This window comes from Lepidochelys kempii, chromosome 24 (genome assembly GCF_965140285.1).
Source record: "Lepidochelys kempii isolate rLepKem1 chromosome 24, rLepKem1.hap1, whole genome shotgun sequence".
NCBI classification, from domain to species: domain Eukaryota; kingdom Metazoa; phylum Chordata; order Testudines; family Cheloniidae; genus Lepidochelys; species Lepidochelys kempii.
In genome coordinates this window covers 14,511,434-14,534,671 of record NC_136403.1, presented here as the reverse complement: position 1 = coordinate 14,534,671, position 23,238 = coordinate 14,511,434, and the positions used below count along the sequence as shown (strand labels likewise).

At 54.1% G+C, this 23,238-nt stretch overlaps 1 protein-coding gene and 1 long non-coding RNA gene across 2 annotated transcripts; one reads left to right on the top strand and one right to left on the bottom strand.

Annotated features, from left to right (window-relative positions):
• Positions 1 to 7,873: 7,873 nt before the first annotated feature.
• On the bottom strand, positions 7,874 to 11,863 carry LOC140902594 (uncharacterized). Its single transcript, XR_012156093.2, has 3 exons — positions 11,436 to 11,863; positions 10,630 to 10,923; positions 7,874 to 10,368 (listed from the first exon to the last, which is right to left on the bottom strand). It is a non-coding gene; the product is annotated as an uncharacterized LOC140902594 (long non-coding RNA).
• Positions 11,864 to 13,015: 1,152 nt separating this feature from the next.
• RBM42 (RNA binding motif protein 42) lies at positions 13,016 to 23,104 on the top strand. Its single transcript, XM_073322789.2, has 11 exons — positions 13,016 to 13,256; positions 14,060 to 14,213; positions 16,570 to 16,657; positions 16,746 to 16,820; positions 18,583 to 18,648; positions 19,159 to 19,322; positions 19,922 to 20,065; positions 20,888 to 21,094; positions 21,618 to 21,738; positions 22,079 to 22,273; positions 22,692 to 23,104. Exons 1-11 carry the CDS (start codon positions 13,114 to 13,116, stop codon positions 22,802 to 22,804), a joined length of 1,470 nt encoding a protein of 489 aa, XP_073178890.2. The 5' UTR covers positions 13,016 to 13,113; the 3' UTR covers positions 22,805 to 23,104.
• The last annotated feature ends 134 nt before the right edge of the window (positions 23,105 to 23,238 follow it).

The window sequence follows — 23,238 nt, the reverse complement described above, 5'->3', positions numbered from 1 at the left end:
CTATTAATTTAGGCTTAAATAGAGACTTGGAGTGGCTAAGTCATTATGCAAGGTAGCCTGTTTCCTCTTGTTTTTTCCTACCCCCCCCCCAGATGTTCTGGTTTAACTTGGATTTTAACTTGAAGAGTGGTCAGTTTGGATGAGCTATTACCAGCAGGAGAGTGAGTTTGTGTGTGTATGGGGGTGGGGGGGATGTGAGAACCTGGATTTATGCAGGAAATAGCCCAGCTTAATTGTCATGCACATTGTGTAAAGAGTTATCACTTTGGATGGGCTATCACCAGCAGGAGAGTGAATTTGTGTGGGGGGGTGGAGGGTGAGAAAACCTGGATTTGTGCTGGAAATCACTTTAGATAAGCTATTACCAGCAGGACAGTGGGGTGGGAATAGGTATTGTTTCATATTCTCTGTGTATATATAAAGCCTGCTGCAGTTTCCACGATATGCATCTGAAGAAGTGAGCTGTAGCTCACGAAAGCTTATGCTCTAATAAATTGGTTAGTCTCTAAGGTGCCACAAGTCCTCCTTTTCTTTTTGTTTTATGTGAATTTTCCCTGTGTTAAGAGGGAGGTTTATTCCTGTTTTCTGTAATTTTAAGGTTTTGCCCAGAGGGGGATCCTCTGTGTTTTGAATCTGAATACCCTGTAAAGTATTTTCCATCCTGATTTTACAGAGATGATTTTTACCTTTTTTTTTTTTTTAATAAAATCCTTCTTTTAAGAACCTGACTGATTTTTCCATTGTTCCAAGATCCAGGGGTTTGGGTCTTTGATGATTTTGTAACCAGTTGGTTAGGATTTTATTCTCAAGCCTCCCCAGGAAAGGGAGGATATTTTGGGGGGATATTTTGGGGAAGACGTCTCCAAGTGGTCTCTTTCCCTGTTCTTTGTTTAAAACGCTTGGTGGTGGCAGCATAGGGTTCGAGGCCAAGGCAAAGTTTGTACCTTGGGGAAGTTTTTAACCTAAGCTGGTAAGAATAAGCTTAGGGGGTCTTTCATGCGGGTCCCCACATCTGTGCCCTAGAGTTCAGAGTGGGGAAGGAACCCTGACAGCACGGTACGTGGGACTCCAGCAGCGTTTTCCTTACTTGGCCCCTCTGCAAACGTCGATTATTGTCACTGGAATTGGAAATATTCTGTCCCCAGTTCACACGGGGATGCTGAATTCGGACATTTACTGAAGAAAATCCAAACCTCCCACACCTGCTTCTCAGAGGGGCTTGAACCCCCCCCCAACCCACTGACCCCCCCCCCAGCCCTGCTTTAGAGCCACAGCTCAGCCCCTAATGCCTGGCACCGGGCCACTCTCCAACCGGGGCGCTGTGACCCCAGCCCTGAGAGCCCAGGAAAGTCCCGGCTCTGGACCTGGCCCCGGGGTGGGGAGCAGGGGAGTGGGTATAGCCCAGGGCAGTCGGGGCAGAGCAGAAGCAAGGAAGGAAGGAAGGACTGACTGTACTTCCTCAGCTCGGGACACGATCGCACGTGTCCCCCGCATGGAAGAATCTCACAGAAGGAAACAGAAAGTGGCTGGAGTCTATTTATACCCCACTCTCCCCCCAGCCTGCAGGCAGCCGCAGTGGTACCTCTCTCCTAATCGGAGCGAGGTGGCTCCGGCCCTGCCAGCTGCCAGGGGGCGCTCGGGGTCTAGCTCTTCCCCCAGCCGCTCCCCCCCCAATTCCAGTGGATTCTGCCCTTCCCCAGCCCCACATCTGCGCAGCCAGATGTGAGTTGCCAGATTTGTACTGTAGTAATAGCCCAAAGTCACTTTAAAATTAGCCTGAAAGTAGCCTAACCAATTTATTGAAGCTAAGTATTTTTATTAACACATTGGTCTATACATCACATAACCAGTGAAAGCTTCCCTTAGATACCTAGCACAGAACTGATTGGTTTTTAAAGCATTAATAAAAACACTAAACAATCACCTTGGTATCTATGTATTTCTAAATGCATTCAGTGATGGGAGTCAGGGTCCATAGTTTGTGTTGAATTTGTTCATTGGAAGTTGAATGCTCCTGTGGCTGGTCAGACATCTCAGGAAGCAATTCTTTGTACAAACTACTCAAAACACATTTTGTGTCGTTACAGATACGCCCTAGCTCTGCTTTGTAACCGTTCCTCTTGCATCTTGTTGCGCAGTTTGGTTTTTATCAAGTTATCTAAGAAAACAGTCTTTCAAGTGCAGCGTTGCTAAAAAGCATCGACAGCAACGAAAGAGCAAACGCGCCAAGTTCACTAAAGTGTTTGTCCCCAGCAACAGCCGTGTGTTTGAGAACTTCAGCCCAAAACTCCTCCACTTGGTTGTCCTGAGTGTGATGCTGGTGAACCATAGGCAAAACTCTCCCCTGCTGCTCCAACTGTCTGAGGTGTCCACAAAAGAACGGCTGAAATCTCATTTCTGCCAGTCTAGGTGTGCAGGGCTGTAGAAGGACTTAGTACTGCAAGTGACTCACTCACCCGGACAGTTGGTGGAAATCTCTGTTTCATCTGTTTCACAGACTCCAATATGAAATCTCGGCACCTGCTTCTGATGTCTTGACAACCGGACTAGTTAGTTGTGTGTTTTGAAAGTTCCAGCTGAAAAGCGACTGGGCAAAGCAGTAAGTAATTTGACTCCCAGGTGATGTCGTCGTTTGTCAAAGCAATCCTGTTCTCCAAAACACACGGTTACAGTTCCACAACTCTCACCAGCAGGCTGTGGGAGAATGCCATCAATTCCTGCAGCAGCTTTCCTGTATTAGCACTTTCCAGCTGAAACATTTGGTTTATCCTCCAGGCTTCCTGAAGGGTTGGAGGTAGGAAAATCAGGTAAATGTTGTTCACTGGATCACTGTACGTAAGCTAAAGAAGTTCAGCATGGTATTTCTTTCTTTGTCTTTAGCTATCTGAAACTGATCAAGAACCCTGTTCACACAGGGACTAACGAAAAGCCACCTTGTGTCAGAAAACTGCAGTGTCTTCTTCAGCAGTGCTTTGCTGACGTTAATAGCAGGGTAGAGTTCACGGTACCACATCTGACACTGAGTGCTGCGAGAAACCCAGTTCTATGCTTGTGAAATCCTAAAATCAGTATTTTGAGGAAGCCACGGAATTGATTTTGATAAACAAAGCTGCAAAGAACGACACACATGCTTGATAAACACAATGTTTGGATGAAGAGCGCGCAGCCTGGATACCGGAGTTATTTTTGCCGCATGTTGCATTGCAGCCGTCAGGAGCTAGACAGATACAATAACGAATCTGCATGTCGTTCTCTCTAAGAAATTTCAGCAAACATTGTGTGATGCATTCAGCATCTCCACCCGGCAAAGTGATCGTGCCATCAAACATCCACAAAATTTGCTTCTGTCTTACTATAGAACCTCAGAACCCCACACAACTGTTTGTTGGTTCTTATACTGGTATTTTTGTCCATCAAAAGCAAATATGACACACCTTTTATGTCTGTCATAAGTTCATGCTGCATTGTAGGGCCAAGAACACTTTTTACCAGCACTGTGCGTTTTGTTCAGAGCAAACATATGTCCTTATTGGACAGCTCAGCTACTATAGGTCCAAGATGGCCAATGGAGAGAATACTTGACTGACAAGCAATCATAGAATCATAGAAGATCAGGGTTGGAAGGGACCTCAGGAGGTCATCTAGTTCAACCCCCTGCTCAAAGCAGGACCTAATCACCAACTAAATCATCCCAGCCAGGGCTTTGTCAAGCCTGACCTTAAAAATCTCTAAGGAAGGAGATTCCACCACCTCCCTAGGGAACCCATTCCAGTGCTTCACCACCCTCCTAGTGAAAAAGTTTTTCCTAATATCCAACCTAAACCTCCCCCACTGCAACTTGAGACCATTACTCCTTGTCCTGTCATCTGGTACCACTGAGAACAGTCAGACGCATCCTCTTTGGAACTCCCTTTCAGATAGTTGAAAGCAGCTATCAAATCCCCCCTCATTCTTCTCTTCCATAAACTAAATAACCCCAGTTCCCTCAGCCTCTCCTCATAAGTCATGTGCTCCAGCCCCCTAATAATTTTTGTTGCCCTCCGCTGGACTCTCTCCAATTTGAGCACATCCCTTCTGTAGTGGGGGACCCAAAACTGGATACAATACTCCAGATGTGACCTCATCAGTGCTGAATAGAAGGTAATAATCACTTCCCTCAATCTGCTGGCAGTGCTCCTACTTATACAGTCCAAAATGCTGTTAGCCTTCTTGGCAACAAGGGCACACTGTTGACTCATATCCAGCTTCTCGTCCACTGTAACCCCAGGTCCTTTTCTGCAGAACTGCTGCCTAGCCACTCGGTCCCTAGGCTGTAGCGGTTCATGGGATTCTTCCGTCCTAAGTGCAGGACTCTGCACTTGTCCTTCTTGAACCTCATCAGATTTCTTTTGGCACAATCCTCCAATTTGTCTAGGGCCCTCTGTATCCTATCCCTACCCTCCAGTGTATCTACCTCTCCTCCCAGTTTAGTGTCATCTGCAAACTTGCTGAGAGTGCAATCCACACAATCCTCCAGATCATTTATGAAGATATTGAACAAAACCGGCCCCAGGACCAACCCTTGGGGCACTCCGCTTGATACCGTCTGCCAACTAGACATGGAGCCATCAATCACTACGCATTGAGCCCGATGATCTAGCCAGCTTTCTATCCACCTTATAGTCCATTCATCCAGCCCATACTTCTTTAACTTGCTGGCAAGAATACTGTGGGAGACCGTGTCTAAAGCTTTGCTAAAGTCAAGGAACAACACGTCCACTGCTTTCCCTTCATCCACAGAGCCAGTTATCTTGTCATAGAAGGCAATTAGATTAGTCAGGCATGACTTGCCCTTGGTGAATCCATGCTGACTGTTCCTGATCACTTTCCTCTCCTCTAAGTGCTTCAGAATGGATTCCTTGAGGACCTGCTCCATGATTTTTCCAGGGACTGAGGTGAGGTTGACTGGACTGTAGTTCCCCAGATCCTCCTCCTTCCCTTTTGTAAAGATGGGCAAACCTCCAACTTGCAGTGCATGCAAGTGAGTGTGATTGAGACACACACAGACACTACTGCCCCCTACTGCATTGTATGCAGTGTTGCACCAGGTGTGTTCACCTGTGTGGCTTCAAAGTATTCATGCCAATTAACGCCCGCCCAGTGCTGACAACCAGTGACTTGCTTTTCAGCTGGAATTCCCACCAGCTGGGATCTGGCCCATAGGTGCTGACTTTTATTTTCCCTGGTGGGTCTTCCCCCCGAGGCCCCGTCCCGCACTCTGCTCCTTCCCCTGAGGCTCCGCCCTCGCTCCCTCTCTTCCTGACCCCACTCCACCTTCCCTTTGCTTGCTCATCTCAGCCCCCTCGTCCAAGTCCCGTCCCCCCCCCACACCGTCTGCCTGCTGCTGGCTCCTCTCTGCCCTCCCCCAGCACCTCCCGCTAGCCACTAAACAGCTGATTAGTGGCCAGCCCCGGGGCCTCACCAAACAGCTGTGGCTAGTGGGTGCTGAGGACCCCCTCATTCTTTTTCCATGGGCGCTTGAGTCCCAGAGCACCTATGGAGTTGGAGAGTATGATCTGGCCCCACTGACAGCAACCAATGGAGCTCAGGCCGATTGACACCAGCCGGGATCTGGTACCAGCTCTGATTCTACCCTGTGACGGGCACTGGCCTCTCCCGTGCTGCTGCCCAGCGAGAGGGCCCTGTTTAGAGATTACAGCCTTATTTCTGAAACGTTCCCCAACACGACTACATACTTAAACTCAAAGAAAGGGCGCCAAAATACAAGTTCGCCCAGGGCACCTTTTTTCCCCTAAGGCTGGCCCTGGCCATTCGAACCCTGGAGACAGGCGGATGCTGTCTGGGACAAGCAACCTGGGCCACTGATGTACTCACCGGCCCAGCCCAGCTGGATCCCGGCAGACTGAGAGCCCAGAGAGAGTCTCAGTCAGGAAATGGGGGTCGGGCACAGGCAGTGTGGCCTTCTGAAGCCTGCTCTGAATATCAGTCGCTCCTTGTTGGGTTTTTAAATCGCTGAGCTAAGGGAATTCCTGGCAGCCCATTGCTATGGGGGAAGCACAGGGGTTTGCAGATGTCCCCAAACATTGCATCATGCCTGCACATGACCGAGGAGTTTCCATCAGCCCAGCTCTGTCAAGAGGGTCTGGCCTCGGGACAAATTTACTGAAACCTCTGCTGCTTCTAAGCCTCTGTAACCAATTTCCGGTAACCAGGGTGGAAGGCGAAGCAAATACAGAATCACCTGCAGTTTGCTTTAGTCCTCGACCCAGCCGCACAGGCAGCCTCTGAGGGACCTGCTGCTTCTCACCGTGGAGCTGTCAGACCCCTCAATGGATGGGGGGTTAAACGGCCTGTGACCACAGCGTATCCTGTGGTAACTGAACCCTGCTGCCAGGTGGAGTCGGCAGCAACAAGGGCCGGGTTCCATACCCAGGGGTCCCTCTTAACAACCCAGCGCAGAGCTGGCTTGAGCCCCCACCCCGGGGCGGGTTGTTCAGAAGGTGACGTTGGTCTCTCCATAGATAGTACCAGCCAGGGAGAAGCGTAATCTGGTGATTAGAGCAGCAGAGGCTGGGAGCCAGGACTCCTCGGTTCTATCCCCAGCTCTGGGAGGGGAGTGGTGTCTAGTGGTTAGAGCTGGGCAGCTGAAAACCAGGACTCCTGGGTTCTCTTCCTGCCTTTGCCACTGGCTGTCAGAGTGACTTTGAGTCACTCAGTTCATGGCCTTTCTGCCTCCATTTTTCCATCTGTAAAATAAATTATGATGCTTGTTTATAACTGCGGCCAGGATCTCTGGGGTCCCTGGGCAGTGGGGGGCAGGGGGCTGCAGCCAGGAGCAGGCGCCGTGGCTGCAGCTGGGATCTCTGGGTAGCTGGGGACGAGAGCTGGGGCAGCAGCCAGGATCTCTCCCCCAACTCTGATTTCCTTTCAGGGCTCATCACAGCTGACTTGCCCGTCATCACTCAGTTTGCGGGAGGACATCACCCTGAGCTGCCTCTTCCTGTGATGAAATTTCTAAGTGTCTGTCTGTATCTCAGAAGTGAATCTGGCATTAGACAAGGCTCAGGAGAATGTTTACCTAGAGCAGATTAAAGTTGATGGTCAGGTTAAAGCCCTAACTGAGGAAGGAAAGGGCACAGTCTTGGTAAGTGATAGATTGTTAGCAAGTGAAGTTTGTGAAAGTAAGCCCGAAAAAGGTAAAAAATGATTTGTTTAAAGCAGCTCGGTGTAATGAGACTCTGTCTGTGGAGAATAGCAGTTTATCTGTTGGGAGTGGCAACTTGCCTGTGAAAGAAGCTGTCTCACTTTCCAGGTATGTGTCTAGGGTAACCAGATAGCAAATGTGAAAAATCGGGACGGAGGTGGGGGGCCTAATAGGCGCCTATTTAAGACAAAGCCCCAAATATTGGGACTGTCTCTATAAAATCGGGACATCTGGTCACCCTATATGTGTCTGAAATCAGCAAGGAGTGCTGGGACAAAGGAAAGGATATCTCCCATTGTTTCTCTGTTTGAATAGCAGCATGCCTGCTGAGGAAAAGTTCCTCTCTACTTCTCTGTCTGTAAAGCAGAAAGAAGAACCCTGTCAGCCTATGATGGTTGAAAATGTATCAGTTGACCCAGAGTTGAATCTGGATACAGCTAAAGCCCAGGAAGGAAGCGGTCCTAAATTTGTGTCTGCTAGGAATAATGACATTGTAACTAAGTTGCATCCAGTTAATGTCATAAATAAATCCCAGGGACCAAGCGATTCTGGTGCTTCTGTTTTGTCTGCTGCTAGTGTGTTGCTGGGTAAAGATATGACAACCTTGTCTGATCAGGGTGATATTGTTATACCAATAAAATAAAAACCAGCAGGATCTTATTAAAGGGACAAGGCAAAATACCACATTTATTGTGAATACAGAAAGAATCGTAGTAAGCAGTTAGTTACAGCTATAACATTCCATCCAATCTCATATTTATTCACACATTCATTCATACACACACACACACACACAGGTTCTGCAAGGTTGTTATCATAAAAAGAAAAGGAGTACTTGTGGCACCTTAGAGACTAACCAATTTATTTGAGCATGAGCTTTCGTGAGCTATCATAGTTACCAGCCTTAGAGCTGCTCATGCCAAGCCACTGGCCAGGTGGCCTGGACATGAGGAGGGAGCAGGGCCTTGTCAGATGCTCATCTGATGCTCCTGGAAGTTGGTTTGCAGAATCAGACCCCAAAGTTCTCACGTTCTAGAGGCCATTTTTATAGGAATTTCTTCCTAGGCCAGTCTATGGGAATTGCTTCATCATGCTGTTGCTGAATCAATCAGCAGATGGCACATTCCTGATGGCTCCATGCTGCCAGATGTTATTTTGTTCTTTGGTTCTCCCATTCTTGAGGCTGTTGGGTGGATTCCAGTCTGCCCTCTGGGGGTCCTCTGGTTATTTCCACTTGACGCCTTCTTCAGCCGATGGACACTGGATTCTTAGGCTGGCACCTCCCTGGTCATTCAGTTATTATCCACACCAAGCATCCATCCACATACATCCTCTATCTCTATTTTAATCACAATTGTTAACAAAGCGAGATGAATACAACAAAAGGGCGGGGAGTCTCTGGGTGCTGTTTCTGTTGTTACAGAGTATTGCTTTGAGTCTCTCTGTGTGAGTAGTTGTTGTTACAAAGAATTGCTTTGAGAACAGACTCTGTCTTAGAATGCACTAACACAATTAGCAGCTTGCAAGTTTCACACATAGAGGGAGAGAAACAGTACCAAAAACCAAGAGACCTCTTAATTAGTAATACCCTAAAATTTAAACTATGAGGAATCAAACTCATTTGTGATTTTAATACAGAACTTCTTTAATATGATCCAACAATATCACAGCCAGGACACAAGGAAAGCATGACGGTGATTTGACTATGTTACCCACTGACAGTGTGGAAACTTGTAACAAGGAAGAGAATGCTTCTAATCTTTTGACTATGAAGTCTAGCAGTTTACCTTGTGTAAAAATCCTGATTAGCCAGAGGTGATTCTGGATGTATGTGAAACTCAGAAGGAGTTTGGTGATTTGTCTGTTGTGCCAGAGTCAGGTCTGGACATGAATAAAGCTCAGAAAGAATCAGCTGAGTGCCTGGGCTGGAGGGGGTTTGAGTTCAGTGTGGAGGGCCAAGGCCAGGAGCAGCCATCCGTACCAGCGTCACGCCATAGGGTCAGCACAGAGCTGACGCTGATGGGCCGGGTCAGAGCCAGGTGAGTCAGCCAAAGGGGACCAGTGGAGCAGAGGCAGGGTGAGCCCTCAGGAAAGGCGCAGGGGACCAGGAGGAACCTGGAGCAAGGCTGGGTCTCAGGATAGGGCAGCAGGGTCTGTTTGCAGCAGCAAGCCAGCTGATCCCCTAGGCCCTAGGGGCACAGCCAGCCTCCAACTTGGCCCAGGCACCCTATTTAAGGCCCATCAGGGACGGCAGTAGGCTCCACCAACCAGGACATCCGCGGGCAGGACATGCAGTGGTGCTTGAAGAGACAGGACTCCCAGGCTGCTGTTCCCTTCTTCACCAGAGGTAGGAGTATGGATACAGTCGCAGCCCAGGAGCCAACAGGCCTGGTTCCAGGTCCCGGGTGGCACAGGCACATGGGGAGGGGGGCAAATGCAGTCAGGGAAGGGGGGGTTTCCGGTCCTGCTGGACTCCGTTTGAGTCAGCTTAAAGCAAGGTGGGGGAGTTGTACCTCACTCCCTTGGGAGCAGCCTGCTTTGTCTCTCGCTGGGCTGGGTTTTTGTGTGTTGGGTCCTGGAGTGTAAGCAATAAAGTCATGGGGCGTGGCAGCCTCCCAGCAGGAGGATTTCCTGTTTTGATCTAACATCTCTGTGTGCACTTGCTGGGAACGTAACAGGCCACGGAAGGAGCCAGATTCTCATGATGGAGGTGGGGGGAAGGTCGGAGACCCCTTGGTGACGCTGCTAGAGGATGAGGTGAGTCTCCCCAGCTCTTGGTCAAGGTCAAGGGCACCAGGGATAGGGGCATGGCTGGTTGGTAGATCCGGGGCAGCGGGGTTGTCCTAGGTCCACCAGGGGCTCAGTCGCCAGGAGGTGATACTAGATCTTGCTCATGGTGGCTCCAGCTCTGCCCCAGCTGATCCCCTAGGACTTAGTCCCTGCCGGCTGCTTGTGGCCAGCTTGTTCTGAGCTGGGGCCAGCTGGGACCGGTCAAGAGACCTCATTCTCACCCTCCTCCTCAGCGTTCTTTCAGGAGCAGGAACTGGCCGGGCCCCGGCTGGGATGGCAGAGAAACATGACGGCCAGCAGGACGAAACAGAGACAGGCGGTGAAGACGACAGCCAAGCGGCCCTCAAGACAGGAGACCGGCGGACCCAGGAGTCCTGCAACAGAGAGAGGGAATGGGGCAGCAGGGGTCCTGCGCTGACGACAGCTGGGGCGAATGCTCAGAGAAAGGGGCGGGTGCCCAATCGCATTGGCAGGGCAGATTTAAGAGCTGCGGGGAATAGACTGCAGAGGGCCAACCTGGGTGGGGGGAATAAATGGGGTCCCCTATACCCAGGAGCTTCCACCCCCACTCTGTGTTCCCAGGCCTGAGCTCCCTCCGAGAGCTGAGATCCAGATCCTCCCACCCTCTGACTCACCTGGGCTCAGCTCCAGGCTCAGGGGCCGGGTGATCGGCTCCCCCAGAACTCGGGGGGTTAACACGAAGGTCAGCCTGGTGCGGTGCATCACAGACGGCACCCTGACCCAGCTGGTGACGTGGCAGAGCCCCTGTTCATCCACCTGCTGCTCCGTGGCGCCTTCTGTCAGGACGTCCCTGCTCGCCTCGTCCAGCCACCGCACTGTGGCCGCGGGGTACCCGCCCCATGTGCGGACGGTCAGTGTGACCCCGGTGCTCGAGAGGCTGAAGGTCAGCTGCGGCTTACTGCACAGGGCTGAGGGAAAAGAACCATGGGGATGGATTTAGGGAAGGGACTCAGAATTGGGCCCCAAAGGCTGGATCCTGCCCTGGGTTGTGAATCCGGATTGAGTCTGCTCTGGCCCAGGACTCACTGAAAGCACCTGGACTTAGCAGCTGGGACATGCAAGGCAGCTTCAGCGCAGAGAGATTCCAGGCGGACTCTGAGGGCCCCAGCTCCAGGATTCACCCTCCCAGCACATGCAGTAAACACAGTCCCAGCTGCAGGAGATAACAGGTTTGGGATGAGCCCTCCCTCGCCAGTGGGGAAAATATTTTGACGACAATCACATCAGGTTATCTCTGGGGCTTGAACCCATGGCCTGTAGGTTTCTCCTCCTGAGCTGCAGCTGGCTGAGCTAAAGAAGGAGTCACAGTAACAGAATGTTGCTGGTCGGTTCAAAGTGCCACTCACGCTACAGCCACGAGAGGGGGACACAGAGCCACACTGCCAGGCCCCTCCCAAGACGCAGCATCCCCGGCACTCACCTCCCACTCTCAGCTCCCAGTGTTCAGACGTCGTGCCCAGCTCCGTGGTGACGTGGCAGCGATAGACGCCCCTCAGCGTCAGGACACGTTCCCCCGGGCCAGCCCCTCCGGATCCAGGCGGGTCCGGTTCCTATAAGCCTCGTCCTGTCTCGCCAGCTGCTCCCTCCCGTAATAGTGACTATGAACCATCAGGACCCCTGCCACCGCCCCCTCCTTCTGCCAGGTGAGGGTCAGACGCTGAGGTTCAGCCCGGGCTGGGATGGGAAGAGGCAGCTCAGAGTGACGTCCCCCCCAAACAGAGCAGTGAGGGGCGATGCTGCTCTGATGGGCCCTGAAAGGGAAACAGGGTTGGGGCAGAGACCCCAGCTCCAGCTCCCTCCCGCACACTACTCAGTGACCCCAGCAATCCCAGCTGAAGCCCCACTCCCACTCCCCCGGTGCCCAGAAACTCCAGAGATCCTGGGCACAGCCATGCCCCCCACTCCCTGCTGCCCTGTGACCCCAGCAGCAGGGGAGAAGTACCACAGCCCCCCCCCTGCAATAACCTTGTGACCCTGCCACAGCTCCTTTTTGGGTCAGGACCCCCTACAATTACAGCACTGTGAAATTTCAGATTTAAATTGCAGAAATCATGAAACTGACTATTTTTAAAATCCTATGACCGTGAAATTGACCCAAATGGGCCGTGAATTTGGTAGGGCCCTAATTCTATTCAGACCAAGAAAGAAAAGCTGGAGCCAGCTGTGCAGGGCCGGGGGGACACATGCTGGGCACTGAGGGCCAACGGCAGGAGCCCCCTGGGAGCGGGTCATAGGCGCGATCCCAGCCGCTCTGCAGCGCCGGGAGGGAGCTCAGCACCCCACTGCCACGCGCCCGCCCTGGGGAGTCACCCAGCCCGGGGCACTGGGACCAGAGCAGTCCAGCCCCCAGAGCCGCCAGCCCCCAGGCTCCGCCCTGCACCCCGCCCCACCGGGGAGGAGTCAGGGTGAGCCCCACCCACCCGCTGGAGGCGACGCGGCTTCGCCCTGGTCTACGCTGGGAGCTGAGGTCGAATTTAGCCGCGTTAAATCGATTTAACCCCGCACCCGTCCACACCACGAAGCCCTTTTCTTCCACGGAAAGGGCTCTTAAAACCGATTTCTTTCCGCCGCCCCGGCAGGGGATTGGCGCTGAAGTCGGCCTCGCCGGGTCGATTTTGGGGTACTGTGGACGAACCAGCCGAGGGGCGGGGCCAGTGGGGCAGGGAGGGGCGGAGCACGCTGCGGGGGCGGGGCCAAGAAGGGGCGGGGCAGCAGCGTGGAAGGGGCGGGGCTAGGCCCTGCTTGGGCTCTGACATAGGGGGTGAAGCCCCCGGCCGCCGCCCCTGGGTAGGAGACAGGGAAATGAACAGGAATCACGTGCTCCCCGCAAAGGCCAATGGGAACCCCGTCTTCCTGGCCCCGCCCCATGGGGGCCCTCCAAGCCACGCCCCCTTCCTGCCTCGGAAAGCTCCGGCCGCCCCACCCTTCCCGCGCGCCCCCGTGAAACGTCACAAACGCGCGCCGGAAGTGGCGTGCGGCTAATCAGTGGCGCCTTCACCGGCCAGCGCCGGAAGGTGCTCTACGTCATTGGCGTCCCGCCGGAAGCGGGTGTGTCGGGCCGCAGCGCGGTGCGGCGGAGGCTGAGCCCGGACCCCGCCATGGCGGCTCCGCCCGCCCCGCCCCCCGCTGGGGGGGCCCCAGTCCCGGGACCGGGACCCGGCCCCGCGGGGGGCGCCGCGGCTGCGGGGGGGCCCAAGAGTGGGGAGGAGCGACTGAAAGAGATGGAGGCGGAGATGGCGCTGTGAGCGCGAGGGCAGTGGCTGGGGGGGCCCGGAGCGGGGGGGGAGCGGGTCTGTGGGGGAGATCGGGGCCCTGGGGTGGGCGGGAGAAGAGGGGGTGACCGTGGGGAGGGGCGGGAGGACGTTTAGGGGGGGGGAGATGGAGTGGGCAGCGGAGGATTTGCGGGGAGACCAGGGTAAAAGGGGGCGAGGCCTGTGGGTGGGGAGACTTGAGGGATGGGTTGTGGGGAGCTGGGCTGGGACAAAAGGCTGGGAGACTCCGGGAGGGGGTGGGATGAGGATATAGGGGTTGAAAGGAAGCTGGGGGGGTGTCTGGAGAGGATGGTGGAGGGGGGGAGCAGGAGGGTTTGGCTGAAGAATTAGGGCTCGCGGTGGTGGGCGTGTGATGAGCAGAGCCCAGGACAGAGGAGTGGGAGAGCTGGAGTAGAAAGGGGCTGGAGATCAGTAGACACTTGTGGGGGGGAAGGGGGTGAGTCCTGCAGGGAGATTGAAGGACAAAGGGATGGGAACCCCTGAGAGGGCACAGGGAGGCGGGAGCACCTGGAATCCTTGGGGTGTCCGGTGAGGGTAACGGAGAGCTCTTGGCGGGAGGGAATGGGGAGCTGCGGGGAGGAGGGCTGGGGATGGGCAGATATCAGGGCAAAGCGGTGAAAGACCCTGCATTGAAGAAGGGGTGGGCCTTGTGGCAGAAGGGGGACCTGAGCAACTGGGACCTGGAGGGGCTCAGGGCAAGGGCATGGAAAACTCTGGATGGTAGCAGGGAGGCCTCAATGTGTTTCCATTTGTCATCCCTCGCCCTGTACAGGTTTGAGCAGGAGGTGCTGGGGGCCCCTGTCTCCCTGCCCTCTGGGGCCCCGGTGGTGGAGGCCGTCCCGGTAGCTCTGACAGTGCCAGCTGTGCCCACGGTGCCCCCAGTCCCAGTGATCCGGCCCATCATCGCCACCAACACCTACCAGCAGGTGAGGTACTGGCTTATCCCTCACCATGGGGATGAGCAGCGTGGGAGCGATGCTGGGTACCGCTGCAGTTCATTAGCCCAGAAATGCGGTGAGGGAATGTAGTTTGGTGGCAGCTGAGTGATTAAAAACAGATTTCAGAGTAGCAGCCGTGTTAGTCTGTATCCGCAAAAAGAAAAGGAGTACTTGTGGCACCTTAGAGACTAACCAATTTATTTGAGCATAAGCTTTTGTGAGCTACAGCTCACTTCATCGGACTGCATCTGATGAAGTGAGCTGTAGCTCACAAAAGCTTATGCTCAAATAAATTGGTTAGTCTCTAAGGTGCCACAAGTACTCCTTTTCTTTTTGTTAAAAACAGAGATGCTCTGGGCATGTGCTGGCCACAGCCCTGACTTGGGCTCTCTGTGACTGCACTCACCTGCCCCCCTCCCCCCTGCCACCCTTTCTCCATCAACTCTCTGCTGTGTGTCCATCTGTCTGTCTGATTAGGGGACAGTGTTGGCACCCATCACTAAGGAGTGAGTCGTCCATCGCCCTTGGTTACTAGATGAAATATTCACAACCAAGGTACCTTTGCCCCCAGGTTAATAGATCAACATAGTGAGGTCCCTAATAGTCCTCAGGGGTCTCCAGCTGCTCTCCCTCATTGGCTTTTAGGGAGCTGCACGTTGGTAGGATGCTTTTTGAGTGGTGGAGTAGATTGTGTGGAAGTATCATTAAATGCAAAACACCTCTCTCCACTGTCTCAGTCCCTTATTTGTGTTGGGTAGCTCCTGGGGCCCTAGTCATCTTAGGCTGGGAAGGATTTGATTTTTGTTGTTAAACATTGATTTCACTGTGCACTTGCAAATGCTGTAAAAATATTTCCATCCGTGATAATCAAAATTTACATGCAAAGTAAGCAATATGCTGCTTGAAAACTCACAAGTTTGATTTAAGGATATTTACTTTGTATATGACGTGTGATGTTGACAATTTGTTTTTTAACAATTATAAACTGTTAGAACCTCAACATCTGCTGTCATTAAATTATTGTCTGACTTCCCCCAATAACTTCCCGCAACTGTGAAAATTTAAATGGATAGAAATTGGTGAAAAAAATGCTTAAAAACACCAATATTAGGCTTTGAAATTATTTAAAAAAATTCTGCCAAGTGTCCTCATAGACCAGGGCTCCCTGCTTGGTGCTGTACGAACACACAAAGAAAAAGACATTCCTTCCCCTGGAGATTTTACAATTATGTCTTGTTTATTCCTGGAACTGTTTAGGAATAGTTGATCCTAACTATCTTCATGTGGGAACACTCCTATCAGAATAAGGTCATCCACATTAGAGAGTTAATCAGGAATAGCTATTGCACTTTAAATTCACACCCTACCTCAGTGGTTTTCAACCTGTGGTCTGTAGACCCCTGGGGGTCTACAGACTGTCTAAAATTTCCAAAGGGGTCTGTGCCGCCAACATTTTTAGGGGGTCACAAGTGAAAAAAGGTTGAAAACCACTGCCCTACCTTATTCTAGGCTTGTCTAAAATGAGAAGTTAATTCAGATTAAGGGTGTCTTGTTCCTGTTTAGCTTAATCCAAACAAACCATTGGAACAAACTCACCGGGGCAGTGGCGGATTGTACGTCTCTTGATGTCTCCAAATCCAGACCAGATGCCTTACTGGAGGAAGCTTTAGTCAAACACAAGTGACTGGACTCAGTACAGTGGGAGCTGGCTGAAATTTTCTGGCCTGTGTTATACAGGAGGTCAGACTTGACGATCTGATGCTCCCTTCTGGCCTTGGAATCTGTGAAAACTGCTCTGCATGAAAAGCAGTAGCCAGTTACCATGTCCATCTCCTGACTGTCTGGGGTCTAAATTCCAGGTTGGCACACAGACGGAATGTAGCTGGGACCCAGTCCCCTAATGGGCTGTTCCCGGAGTGGGTCTCTGGCTCTCTGTTTGCTCTCATTTCTGTGCAGTGTCGTCCACCTCCCCTTGCCTCTCTGTGCTGATGGTCTGGTGTTGTTGGAGGCCAGTGGTGTGGCGAGCTAAAGCTAAATTAGCCCTCCACTCCTATGCTAGGCTTGCGGGTCTCACTCCCTCAGCTGCCCTGTCAAATCCCACTGCTCAGCCTCTTTCCTGGTCCTGCTGTGCCCTTTAACTAGCTGGTCCTTTCTGCAGCTGCACAGATGTTTCCTGGGGTGGTGGGGGCTGTGTTACCTGCCTCTGGACAGATGTTTCAGGGCAGGGGGCATGAGGAGGGGTGGTATTCCTTCTGCACTAGCCCATGTGCCTCTCCCCCAGGGGTATTATAGAGGTCTGCATTAACAGCCGCCGCTCTTGATTCATGTTTCTGTTCTGCTCCAGGTCCAGCAGAGCTTAGAAGCCCGAGCGGCTGCCGCAGCCACCGTCGTAGCCCCCATCGTGGCCCCCCCGGTACCGTTCGTGGGACCAGGTACGTAGCGTGTCTCGGTGGCCTAGTGTCTGACTGCACATGGCACGTTTGAGATTCCAAAGCAATGTGTCCTTTCTTTCTCTTTGAGTGAACTTCAGCGCTGGCGAGAGGTGCCGGATCGACAGCCCCGAGAACCGAAGCCCCCTCTTCATCCGCAGGGCAGGTACGGCGACAGGACAGGAGTCCCTCCACATACCTCACCGCCTGGAGGGGGGGCTCGGCCAGCCCATGGCTCCTCTTCCACAGCTGCCGATGAGCTATTTGTCCCAGCTGGGTGCTGGGTTTGTTTGCAGGCATCGATATAGCTAGGAAGTGACAGGAGACCCAGTAACTTCATTTCATACATGGGGCTACTGAACGGTCGTCTTCTGGGGAGTAGCTTTATCATATCATATATATAGCAATAGGCCCATCTAACCCGGTATCCTGCTACCCTGGATCAGAACCGTGGCCTCGTCTAACGTGGCCTCCTCCCTGCTGTCTGGATCAAACCAGCAGGTCCTTCTAGTGAGGTATCCCGTCTGCCTGGTCTCTTGACAGGTGCCTACACCAGTTGCTTCAGAGGATGGTGTAAGGTGCACCCCCTAGTGGACAGTTAAGGAATAATCTCTCAGGCAAAGTTTGTTCCTAACCCTAAAGAAGCCTAACATGCTTTATAAATGCTGTATGCCATCCCAGAGGCAGCTGCATCTTAGCCCTGCACTATGTAGGATCCCAAAGCCCTCTAGAGGCTGCATATACAGTAATCATTCGCTCTGTGGTGAGATGCAGCTGCCTGTATACAGCTGCTGTGCCCCACTCTAGAGGCAGCTGCATTTCATCACTGAGTGAATGATTACTGTATATCTGTGGCTCAGACGTTTTTTACTGATGACCCCTTTCACTTAGCAAGTCTCTGAGTGCAACCTGCCCCCCCCCTTACAAATTAGAAAACTTTTTAATATACTTAACACCATTATAAATGCTGGAAGCAAAGCGGGTTTTGGGATGGAGATTGACAGCTCATAACCCCCCATTTAATAACCTCGTGACCCCATGAGGGGTTCTGACCCCCAGTTTGAGAACCCCTGCTGTGTATGCAGCCTCTAAAGGGCTTTGGGATCCTTTAGCTGCAAAGGTGTAGAAAAGATGTCGTATTTGTTCTGTTGCCCGTGCTGACATCACAAGACAGGGTGGGAATGAATCCAGCTGAGCCAGCAGTTGGCTGTGACTCAGTTTGCCTCATGTTGTTGAAATGTGTGTGGACACCTGCACTTCAATCGTGGTTTGGGGGAGGGGACTCCAGCTCCCATCTTCCTTCACCCTAGATGCCTGACGTAACTCATGTGATCACTGTACAGAATTGGGATGGGTGTGGATGGATATTAACAAGGCTCCTTCTCCAAAGGCAGCTGTCTAATCAACCAGGATGCAATTTCCTCAGGGTAACATGATTCCTGTACATTGCTGCCTTACAGCTTGGAGTCTAGAAGGGATTTTCCCCTAATGATCAATCCCAGAGCTAGTACGCTTGGTCTGTTTGTAATACAGTAGCACCCCCAGCTGAGTTGTGCCAGGCACTGCCCAGACACACAGCAAGAGACCGTCCCTGCCCCACCTGAGATCAGGACCCAGTTGTGCCAGGTGCTGCCCAGACACACAGTGAGAGACAGACCCTGCCCCAGCTGAGATCAGGGCCCTATCGTGCCAGGCACTGCCCTGACACAATGAGAGACCATCCTGCCCCAAAAAGCTTTCAGTATAACTAGACGAGGCAAAGGAAGGACCATTCTAGTTTTTCAGGTGAGGAAAGTGAGACATGGAGAGTCAAAGTAATTTGTCCGCAGTCACGCAGGGAGCGTGCAGCAGTGCTGGGAATTGAACTCAGCACTTGCAAGACCCGGCCTGGCGCCTTAACGTAAAATTGTCCGTCTCACCCTCTGCAGTTGTTCCTCCACAGAGGCCTCCAATCCTTCGACCAGCCTTTGTGCCTCACGTCCTGCAGAGATCTGGTAAGCTTCCCCCAGCCAGCCCCATCTTTACCCTAGTCTGACGTGCCTGGATCCTACCGGTGCTCTCCCTTTCAATCAGGAGACACTGTTGAGTCTGAAATCGTATTTCAATAAAAATTCCCTCCCAAGTTTTCCTGTTAAGTGAGATTCTTGCAGAAATAAATTAGGCCTTTCTATAAATCCTGAGGTTAGCAGTTTGTTTGCTCTATTCTTTGCCAAGGGACGGGGAGACCAGTTTCACTTCCTGGATTCTCCCCCACTCAGGGGAAATGCTAAAACCCAAGCAGAAGGGGGAAGCCTGTTTTCCTGGTGACTTTTGCAGTTTGCTTGCTCCTTTCTTTGCACTTCCTAAAGTCCGGGGGTGGGATGGTTGGTTTCACTTCCTGTTGGGTAAGTTTCGCTTCCTGGATTTCCCTCCGTCCTTGAATCAGGGGCTAGTCCCAGAATCAAAGCCATGGGGGAAATCCTGTTGTCATCGAAATGGAAAACCCGTTTCTGTCTGTCTCTTAGCCGGTGCTCCCAGGCCCCTAGCGATGCGTCCACCTCACCACCCAGCCATGGTGGGGCCCCCCATGCCCGGTCCCCAGGGCCCACAGATGATGATGGGACCCCCCATGCAGAGGCCCCCTGGCCCGCTCATGGGGCCCATAGGGCCGATGAGAACTGGCCCACCGGTGAGTGTGTTTCCTTCAGCGATGAGGCGTGAGGGAGGGACAGGAGCCAAGGGGGAGTGGCGGTTGGCTCTCACCGGCCAGGGTGGAGGGCGTCTGTGGCTGTATCGTGGGATCAGATCTGGAGCGAAGCAGGGTTGGGGCTGGTCAGCAGTTGGAGGAGAGGCAAATGGAATGATAGGTGCTGCAGGAAGCTGTGGGGGAGTGCTTTCCTTTTGCTGTCAGGGCTGGCCCCAATGCAGCGCTAGGGGGTGCTGTGCTGCAGGGAGCGGGGTTGGGGGCGCTCTCCCCTGGCAGTCAGGGCTGGTCCCAATGCCTTAGCATGGCACTAGGGGGCATTGTGCTGCAGGGAGCGTGGCGGAGGGCTCAATAGAGGGGGCACTGTCCTCTCACGGTCAGTGCTGGCTGACCCTGATGTGTGTGGCTGCTCACTAACTGCTATGTCCCACCCCAGAGGCAGCTGCATTTCAGCACTGGGGGTATCGCCAGCTGTGGGGGTGGGGCTGTATTCTAAGCTCTGTCCAGCAGCTGGACAGAGGCACAGGCCGGGAGCCATTGTCTGCATAAGCCCCTTTAATGGCCCTGCTGTTGCTGCTGTTTAGGTGGGACCCGGGGTCCCCATCGGCCCGATCACTCCTCTGATGTCGGTTCCCCGCCCCCCCGTCGTGGCAGCTCCGAAGATAAACCCCATGGTGATCCAGGCAGCTCCCACAGTGTACTCCGCACCGCCGGTGAAAAAGCAGGAGGTATGGGGGGACAGAGGGGCAGAGGCAGAGCCTTCTGCCACTCAAACTCCGTTGGTGCTTGAGAGGAAGGCATTAAACACAGCCACCCACCCCTGCCCAAAACACATCTCGCTGGGCCATCCCACCCCATGGGGGGAGCTTCCTTCCTTCCCCCAGTCTGTGGCTTTGCTCCTGCCCTGAAGTACGAGGGTCAAGAGCTCTGATCCTTGCCAGTCTTGTATGGGGTTATTAAATGTCTAATGCCCCTTTAAAACATACCAAGCTGCTTGCCGCCATGTCCCTGTGGCTGGGAGGTGTCCTGGAAGGGCTCTGGTGCTGGCCAAGTTGGGGGGAATGCGGGGAGATTGGTGGGGCAGGTGCCAGCCACACCCCTGCAGCAGGGGTGGAGGGGTCCTGTGGGACGGACTTTAATGTCCCCCAGGATTCCATCCTTATAGTACCTCGGATTTCACCCACTGCATCGATGTTTGGAGGATTAGTGTGTGGAACATGGAGAACTCCCAGTACATGTCCCAGTGGCAGGGAGTTCCGCAGGTTTGACCCAGTGATTTTGTGTTAACCCCATTAACTGCCCCAGTGGCAGGAAGTCCCATGGGCTAGCTCAGGTGTCCTATTGGTTAATTCCTTTATAATAACCTGTCCTGGCTGGATAGTCAGTTAACTCAGGGCTTCAGGCTGACCTTCCATGGGATTCATGGGGCAGGGAGTCCCATGGGCGAACACACCTCCCCCCCTTGGGCTGGATTAATGAGGTGGGGAGTTCCCCAGGCCAGTCCCTCTGCAGTCGCATGGCCCTTGGTGTCAGTCTCCCTGTTGCTGCAGGAGGAGCTGCGGGAGCAGCCCCCGCCAGTTGTGGTGGAAGAGAAGGAGCCGGGGGGGCTGGAGGAGGCTGTGATTGGCCCCAGCATGCCTGAGGTGGAGCCTGTGATGCCAGAGGCCAGGGCGCTGCCTGCACTGCGTGGGCCTGAACTGGGGCCCATACGGGGGCGGCGGCCCCGGGGCCCTGAACCTGGATTTGCACCAATGGAGGTAAGGGGACATCTTTTTCTGGTGGAGGGGATCGGGGGAGGGGTATGTGCGGGAGTGGGGGGAGAACAGGAGGGCTGGGGTGGGGAATGTCGTGGGGTGGTTGTGGGGGGACACCAAGTGGGAGGGAGTCTGGGCTGGAGTGGGGGGAACCACGGGAGGGGTGGGGATGGGGTCTCTCCAGAGACACCAGGGGTACCAATAGGGAAGGAAGGTCCTGTGCCAAGGCGGGGGGCTGCTCCTACAGGGGGTGGGGGTCTGTACCGTGGGAGTGCTGCATGTGGGGGTGGGGCTTGGTCTGCACTGTGTGACGGTCCCTCCTCTGCCAATGGGCTGCAGGCTGGGGAAATCCCAAGGGGGATGGGGGGGTTCCCCATGGCTCAGTCAGGATCTCACCGGGGCAGGGGGTGGTCTGGAGCCAGCCCTGGGCCAGAGGGCTGTGAACTCCCTGGAAGGAGTGGAGAGCGCGGGGACGGCTGCTCTGGGGTCTGCCCTGGGGGATGTGGCTGACCTGTGGCCTCCCCAGCCCGTGGTGGAACCCGTGGTCGAGGACAAGAAGAAAAGCAGGCAGGAAAAGCTGAAGCGCTGCATCCGCACGGCCGCCGGGAGCTGCTGGGAGGACTCCAGCCTGCTGGAGTGGGACTCAGGTGAGTGGGGGGCAGGGTCGTGATCAGCTGGAGGGGGGGGGGGGGAAATCCCAGGTGGCTGGGGTGGGGAGGGGAGGGGAGAGAGTGCCAACTGGAGCGGGGTGCAAGCGAACCCCAGGATATTATTGCAGTTGTTTTGTGGGACTCCCTGCTGCAGGGGGATGATGATGAGGGTTGACCTCTGGGACTCCCTGCCACTGGATATTGCTGGGGGTTGACCTGGCAGGCTCATTCCATGCAGCAGATGCTGAGCTCTGTGGCAGAGGATTGCCATGATCACAGGCAGGGGTCCTATGGCCCTGCCCCACTCTCAACCTCCCTCCTCCACCCCATATCCCAGATGACTTCCGGATCTTCTGCGGGGACCTGGGCAATGAGGTGAATGACGACATCCTGGCCCGGGCCTTCAGCCGCTACCCATCCTTCCTCAAGGCCAAGGTGATCCGGGACAAGCGCACCGGCAAGACCAAGGGCTACGGGTTTGTCAGCTTCAAGGACCCCAACGACTACGTCCGCGCCATGCGCGAGATGAACGGTGAGGGGAGGTGGGACAGGTGCCGGGGTGGGGAGAGGGGGAATTAGGCTGTCGCACCACTAATGCGTGGGGCAGGTTACCCTGTCTTGCTCCAATTGGCTTGGCTGCCCTTTGACTCTGCTGCCACCCCCAGCCTGTATCTTGGGCGGGGCGGGGGGGCTGAGGTTGCCCAAAGGTGACTTACCGGGGGAGGGCCTGGCGGGCAATGCAAGCTATGGGGCAGCTCAGCCCCACATAGAGCCCTGGTGATTGGCCTGGGAGAAGCACCCAGCCTGGCGAAGGGAACGACCTGAGGGTGTTTGAAGAGCACCTCTGCGGAGGAAGGTGCAGCCAGATCTGTGTGGTGTCCCCTCCCGTCCCCCCCCCCCATTCTGGGAGCATCTACTGACCCCCTGCTCCCACCTGTGTCCCCCGACAGGTAAATACGTGGGCAGCCGCCCCATCAAGCTGCGCAAGAGCATGTGGAAGGATCGCAACATCGATGTGGTGCGCAAGAAGCAGAAAGAGAAGAAGAAACTTGGACTGAGATAGCCGGAGGGGAGGATCCTGCCAGCCTGGGCCCCCGCCCTGGGGCCCCCAGCAGACGCCAGGCAGACTTGGCCCCCGTCTGCCCTGGGGGCTTTGGTGCTGGGTGGCCAGCTTCCTTGCCCCGTTCCATCTGTCTTGTATGACAGCTCCTGGCCCAGGGCAGATTCCTCCATGGACTCTCCAGTGCCCCCTTGGGTGCTGCCCGGGGGTACCGGTGCCCATGGGGGGTGGGCATGTGTGTAATGCTCCCCCCAGGCCAGGGACTCCACTCTAATAAATGTTTGTTTGTTTTTTTCTTTTGTACTTACAAGCCCAATGGCTGGGGTTTCCCTTGCTGTTTCTCCCTAGGGCGTGGTATGGGGGGTGCTCCCCAGGTCCATACCGCCTCCTGCTGGAGGGTCGGAGCTCAGGGATGGGGATGGGTCTAAAGCCTCATT

What these genes read in the sequence shown, in the direction of transcription:
- RBM42 (XM_073322789.2), top strand. Translation starts at nt 13,114, where the DNA reads ATGGCGGCTCCGCCCGCCCCGCCCCCCGCTGGGGGGGCCCCAGTCCCG. An exon ending in CCACCAACACCTACCAGCAG is followed by an intron (nt 14,214 to 16,569) that starts GTGAGGTACTGG and finishes GTTCTGCTCCAG; the next exon opens with GTCCAGCAGAGCTTAGAAGC. An exon ending in GGTACCGTTCGTGGGACCAG is followed by an intron (nt 16,658 to 16,745) that starts GTACGTAGCGTG and finishes TTTCTCTTTGAG; the next exon opens with TGAACTTCAGCGCTGGCGAG.